Source organism: Triticum dicoccoides, chromosome 7B (genome assembly GCF_002162155.2).
Source record: "Triticum dicoccoides isolate Atlit2015 ecotype Zavitan chromosome 7B, WEW_v2.0, whole genome shotgun sequence".
NCBI classification, from domain to species: Eukaryota; Viridiplantae; Streptophyta; class Magnoliopsida; order Poales; family Poaceae; genus Triticum; species Triticum dicoccoides.
The window spans coordinates 113,959,301-113,966,321 of NC_041393.1; the positions used below are offsets into that span (position 1 = coordinate 113,959,301).

The following is a 7,021-nucleotide window of genomic DNA, read 5'->3' on the forward strand; positions in this document are numbered from 1 at the left end:
TCCTTTTCGTGCTGCCACATGTCTTCTGCAAAGAATGCGGTCTAGTCAGTTGCAAACCTCTTTCCTCGTACACACCAAATAGAGGGGCCGTGATGAGGGTTCCATGGCCCTGGATTAAAGCCCGTCATCCGGTCAGGGGGCATGGGTGTTTCCGGTTGGGACCGAGAGGGGGGCACCCCTTAGAGCGCCCGATATAAATTTGATCCCATGCTACTCGAGGTTGTGGCCTCTCCGCCTTAAAGTTTTTCTTGAACGTTGCCTAGGGTGATTCCTGGCAGCGGGATGTGGAATGGATGTGTACTGGTTAGATGCGTTTCTACTAAAATACCGTAAACGGAACTGGTTCTTTGTGACTACGGAAATCCGTTGGCTGTGGTTAAAGAGTACAAACTCTGCAGAGTCAAAAACCATTCAAGTAACCGTATCTATGGTCAAGGACTGTGATCATCATATCTATGTCAGTACCAGTGTCAGTCTCAACGTCCGTCTCATCGACAGTCTCAGTGTCAGTTTCAGTAACAATCTTCGGTGGATGAACATGAGTGGTAAACCCGGCTGAATGTTATTCCTGTGGATGGACTAACCCGTTGATCATTATATACTGAGTATTCCCTTGGGATGATTTAAATTCATGAGCTACTTGAATTTGAATGGTGAAATATAAGCCCTTTATGTGATGTCGCTCAGACGTCCGACTGTGGCACTCTTGTTATTTACTTTTGATATAAGCCCTTTATGTGATGTCGCTCAGACGTCCGACTGTGGCACTCTTGTTATTTACTTTTTGATATAAGCCCTTTATGTGATGTCGCTCAGACGTCCGACTGTGGCATTCTTGTTATTTACTTGTGATATAAGCCCTTTATGTGATGTCGCTCTGACGTCCGACTGTGGCATCCATGTTATTTACTTTCATTATAAGCCCTTTTCGAGATGTCGCTTAAGACGTCCGACTGGGGCACGCACTGTCACTTACATTTCAATATAAGCCCTTTATGTGGTGTCGCCCTGACGCCCGACTGCGGCATGTTAATTTAATTTTACCTTTCGAGGCGTCGCTTCAGACACCCGATCAGTCTTCAACTATTTTATTGGGATTTCGGGAGGACTACCGTCTGACTTCCTTTTTATTTAACATGCCCTGCAAATTTATCATCTGAATGTGCATTACTAATCTGCTCATGTGCATCATGTTTGCATTTGTTATATCTTATGTCCAAACTATCTTGCGAGTACATTCAAAGTACTCACCTGGCTTGTTGATTTGGTCAGATGTTGACGAAGGCGATCTTATGGATGAAGAGTACGATAGCGAGTCCGACGCCTAGAGGAGTCCCAGTCAGTCCCGTGCGATCCTGGAATTGGTCACTTGTATCATATACGCTTCCGCTACCCGAATAAAATCATCGAGCCTCACTCCGGCGCTCGATGAGCTGTAAGATCTAGAAGTCATGTCACCCACTCCACTGTGACATATCCACCACCACTTTTATTGCGAGTCAGTAGTTATGCCACCATACCCTTGTGCCATATCCGCCTTTATGTATAATATCGGCGTGCTTGTAATAAATTGTTGAGCAGTCTGAAAGTGCAACTATCCCTAGGTGGTTTTGGTAATTCATAACAACATATAGCTCATTGAGCTAATGTTATTCCAAGACTATTATTTCAGGAAAGCTCAATGAATGGCATGGCATGGATGATGAAAGTGGATCCCTCAAAATATCAAGGACAAAGGATTGACTCAAGCTCAAAAGCTCAAGACTCTTCATTTTACATTTTAATGATCCAAGATCACATTGAGTCTATAAGAAAAGTCAATACTATCAAGGAGGGATGAGGTGTTGCTTAATGAGCCTCTTGCTTCAAGTGCTTAGTGATATGCTCCAAACACCCTCAACTACTTTCTCACATCCTCATATGACCTAAACCCAAAGTCAAAATCGGTCACACCGATTCTTTCTATTCGGCGCCACCGAGTTCAAATGTCATAGCCACTGCCACAAACCCTAGGCAAATCGGTCTCACCGATAGGGATCTCGGTCTCACCGAGATGGGATTGTAATCTCTCTGTTTCCCTTCGTAACGTTTCGGTCTAACCGAAGTGAGCGATCGGTCCCACCAAGATTGCAATGTAAACTCCATGTTTCCCTTTCGTAACATTCCGGTCTCACCGAAATGAGTGAATCGGTCCCACCGATTTTACCTGACCAACTCTCCGGAAAGCTTATTACCAAAATCGGTCTCACCGAGTTTGTGTAATCAGTCTTAGCGAGATTACGTTATGCCCTAACCCTAACCATATCGGTCCTACCGAGTTGCATGTCGGTCCCACCGAAAATCCTAACGGTCACTAGGTTTACTAAATCGGTCCGACCGAGTTTGGTAAATTGTGTGTAACGGTTAGATTTGTGTGGAGGCTATATATACCCCTCCACCTCCTCTTCATTCGTGGAGAGAGCCATCAGAACAAACCAACACTTCCAACTTACCATTTCTGAGAGAGAACCACCTACTCATGTGTTGAGGCCAAGATATTCCATTCCTACCATATGAATCTTGATCTCTAGTCTTCCCCAAGTTGCTTTCCACTCAAATCTTCCTTCCACCAGATCCAAATCTCATGAGAGAGAGTTGCGTGTTGGGGAGACTATCATTTGAAGCACAAGAGCAAGGAGTTCATCATCAACACACCATTTGTTACTTCTTGAAGAGTGGTGTCTCCTAGATTGGCTAGGTGTCACTTGGGAGCCTCCGACAAGATTGTGGAGTTGAACCAAGGAATTTGTAAGGGCAAGGAGATCGCCTACTTCGTGAAGATCTACCGCTAGTGAGGCAAGTCCTTCGTGGGCGACGGTCATGGTGGGATAGACAAGGTTGCTTCTTCGTGGACCCTTCGTGGGTGGAGCCCTCCGTGGACTCGCGCAACCGTTACCCTTCATGGGTTGAAGTCTCCATCAACGTGGATGTACGATAGCACCACCTATCGGAACCACGCCAAAAACATCCGTGTCTCCAATTGCGTTTGAATCCTCCAAACCCTTCCCTTTACTTTCTTGCAAGTTGCATGCTTTAATTTCCGCTGCTCATATACTCGTTGCATGCTTGCTTGAATTGTGTGATGGTTGCTTGACTTGTCCAAAGATTGCTAAAATCTGCCAAACTCTAAAATTGGGAAAAGGTTAAGTTTTTAATTGGTCAAGTAGTCTAATCACCCCCCCTCTAGACATACTTCAAGGTCCTACACAGCCTCAGCTCAACCTTGTAAAATATGTAGTGCTTCTGGATTTCTGTATCAAGGATTTGTCTACTAGTAAGGAAGATTTTTCTATACTGGTCGGATATAAAGGACGGTTTCTCAATAAATGGTCTTGACATTATGTCCTCAATGAACCACTGACAACCTTCTTCAATTCTTGACTGATCTACGGCATGATTCTATCAGTAGTTTTATCTTGAAAATATTTATTGTTTCCCTCTTTTACGGAACAGAATTGTTTTACACAATAGTAATGTACTAATGTGAAAGTTGCTATCATGTGCACACAAAGTCATGAGTTAGCATCCAGTACTCTGAGAATAAAAAAGGTAGCATCCGGTAATCAGATTACAGGTTCAGTGGATGCTGGATACAGCAAATGAACAACATCTGAAAGTAACTACCATATCCACACTCAATCTCCTTTCCACCTAGTCTCACTGAAGCTAGTACAGAACACTACTACTTGGAACAGGTTTCTAGCATATACACCACTAAAACACCAGCTGGCCACAGATGCCACATTACCAGCAGTACAAAACTAGGAACAGTTTTCTAGCATACACCACTAGAAAAAATGCCACAATACCACTACACCAACATATAATACACAGATTAAATGAGTTAAAGATGGTCTCATGTCAACACTCACAACAGAAACATGACCAAGCAACACGAACTTCCATACTACACGAGCCAACACAGAGATTGACTCCTGGGGGGCTTACACCGGCTCTATGAGGTTGTAAAACTGCTTCACTGGTCTCAGCAGCATATCCCACGTTTCTTGGAAATGCCATTACAGAAACCTTCAAGTTCCTCTGAAGCGCAACAGAGACCACACGTCGTGTGAGCGCGATCACACCGTTAGAGTCAGCAGGCAACCTACCATCTTCAAACTCAAGTAACTTGACTTGCAGGGTGTCATCCCTACTGGAGGCAGCACTAAATACACCCCGAAAGCCATCCGGCCACGACCCGCCAATAATTCTTATAAAGACCGTGGCCTCCACCGATTGATAAATGTGATCAAAATTCATTTCCAGCGTGCTAAGCCTGCTAGGGTAGACATTTTGAGGACAGGCTCCAGCTCTAAACACCACAATGAGAGCACTTAAATCTTTATCCTCAGATTCAATAGCGCCCTTCACTTTGAGCGAAACCTCAACGTATGTAGGATCATATGAGACGACAATGGCACGGCTAGGACCGGACAGTGCTAGGTAGCAATCCTGCATGCGCAGAACAAAAATTAACTAAACGACAATGTTCATTTCATCATATGGTAAGACAAAACCAAGAGAGAAGAGTCAAATACGAACCTCCTGGGTGATGGTTTGGCAGTCAGTCCTCGGCCGGTGGAAAATAATATTGCGCTTACGATCCAAGTAATCACGTGCAGCAACGATACCAAACACTTGTAGTGGCCAGTGCAAGCCCCCGTTGATTGCTGCAACTTTGACTGACATAATCTGCAGAGTGTCCATGGCCTTGGCCGAGCAACCCGAAGCAGGATTCACATAACGCATGGCAGGGAGTAGATGCTGCATAGATCGATCACATCACATGTAAATAAAAGCAGTTAATTAGTTAGCTACAGGAGATAAATTCAAATCCATTGACGTATATATGCTGCAACTTATATTGCTCCCTCGGTCCCATAATATAAGAACGTTTTTGACATTATATTATGGGACGGAGGGAGTATCAAATTGGTATCAGTGACAAGCACAACATAGAAGGACGTACGTGTGCATGGATCAAGAGAAGTGATTGGACGGGGAGAGGGCTTACTGGTTTGGTCGAAAGTAACACCGCCGGGAGCTAAGTATCTTCTCCACATAGAGCGAAACTTGGCAGCGAACCATTCTTCCTCGCATTGTGCCGGTGCAGTCTCCTCCTCGTCATCTCCAGCTTCATCTTTCGCCTCAGCAGCTTCGCGGGCCGATTTTTCAGCCATGGACTCGGCAATAATCCTGGCCCTTTCTTCAGGTGTCATGTTTCTTATCATCTCATCCCCTTCAGCCAGCATCTTTGCTATCCTCGCAGCCGTTACCTTGGCTGGTTTTTGAGGCTTGGCCTTGGGTTTCTTCGTCGCCGCCATCGGCTTCGTCGCTCTCTCGGCCTCAGCAGCTTCTTCTCGAGCCTCGCCTCGTTCAACAATCTGATCCCTCTGATTTCGTTTTGTCGCCTGAATCTCAGACGTCTTTCCTGGCTCCTCCCTGGATTTCAACTCTAGCGAAGAGTCACCAGTCGTATTTTAATCTCCAGAGGCCAGAGCACCGTGGGCAAGGTCGATCGGTCGCAGTCGCCGACGCTGCTCTCCTTGGGCAAAAAGAAAAGAAAACCGTAGAGAGATTGAGGGTTCGTGTTGGCCAGCGTATTAATTGGAACGCGATCGACTCAAGAAACTGTTTCCGATTCAAACTCGGCGTCGATGTCGGAGAGCTCGCTCTCACCGCCGGTTTAGGCTTCTTTTTTCTTTCGAGCGAACGCCGGTTTCGGCTTCTGGCGCTCCAAGCAGACGCCTAGCGGGCGGACCGCGGACCCCGCAAACCTCTTTTTACCGGTTCAGCTATGTACTGGTACATCATCCACCACACAGTGCCTTCAAGATCCGTGCAGTTGTGGTCTTACTTCATATGTACACCTTTGTTTTTATTTACTCTGCATATTAGAGTTGACTAACCCTAAGCCGCCGCCGCCGCCACAACTACTGCCGCCGCCTCGGTCCCCCTCCTCTTTCCTGTCCGGCGGCCTCGTCGGCGGCAAGAGGAGTGGGGACCTGTCCGTCTTGTTTTATTTTTCTTAGGTTTTTGTTTCTCCGGCGGCATCGACGAGGTGGTGGCGACGATTGTGTGTTGGAATAAAGTCTCTCCGGTCTCTCCCTACCTCGACGACGTTCGATCCGGCGTCGGCGAAGAGCCTGTGAGAGTTTGTGTCCCCAGATCGTTTGGTTCCCTTCAGATCTTGGCAGTTTGTGTGTCTTTCAAGGAGTACTTTTGGCTGGCGTTTGGTGTGGCGACCACGACATCTTCTTCTGTGTTGTTGTGTGGCTTAACCCGGTTTCTCCAACCCTCTGATCTGGTGGTGGTGGATTGCAAGCTTGTTCTGCTTGGGGTGATGCTCCAGCCGATGCTGCTTCAACGACTTCTAGATCTCGTCTCAAGGGGCGAGTGGCTATTGCAGCCTTCAAAGCCTTGTATGGCGAGGGCATTTGCAGGTTTTGCTTTTCTTTGCTGTTGGTTCAGTGCAATTTTCAATCACCGACGGGCAGCGTACAATCAGAGGAAGAAGAAGACTAGTATGCTTTTTATTGTAATTTTATTTTTTACTGGTCGTTCTATGTCCAGTTGTCTATCCTTTGTACTGGCCTTTGTTTTCCTCGATGATAATCAGATTTAAGATGCCCTTTGGGTGTCTTTATTCAAAAAAAAAAGTTGACTGAAATCAAACTTCATAAAGTTTGACCAAGTTTATAGGAAATAATATAAATATTTACGATAACAAATCTATATGATGTGAAACTACGTTTAATAATGAATCTAATGATATTGATTTGTAATTGTATATGTTAATATTTTTGTCTATAAACTTTGTCAAAGTTATGAAGTTTGACTTTGACCCAATTTAATATGCAGAGTAAATAAAAACGAAGGGAGTATATCTCTGTATTGTCCAACTAATATGTTCATATCTCAGCACTTAATATCTTTTGAAACTTTTTATATATTTGAATTCCTAGCGACGAGACCTCACAGA

At 45.2% G+C, this 7,021-nt stretch overlaps 1 protein-coding gene across 1 annotated transcript; it reads right to left on the reverse strand.

The window, feature by feature from the left end:
* Nucleotides 1-3,900: 3,900 nt before the first annotated feature.
* LOC119338704 lies at nt 3,901-5,363 on the reverse strand. Its single transcript, XM_037610969.1, has 3 exons — nt 5,050-5,363; nt 4,582-4,798; nt 3,901-4,491 (listed from the first exon to the last, which is right to left on the reverse strand). Exons 1-3 carry the CDS (start codon nt 5,361-5,363, stop codon nt 3,901-3,903), a joined length of 1,122 nt encoding a protein of 373 aa, XP_037466866.1.
* Between the last annotated feature and the right edge of the window lie 1,658 nt (nt 5,364-7,021).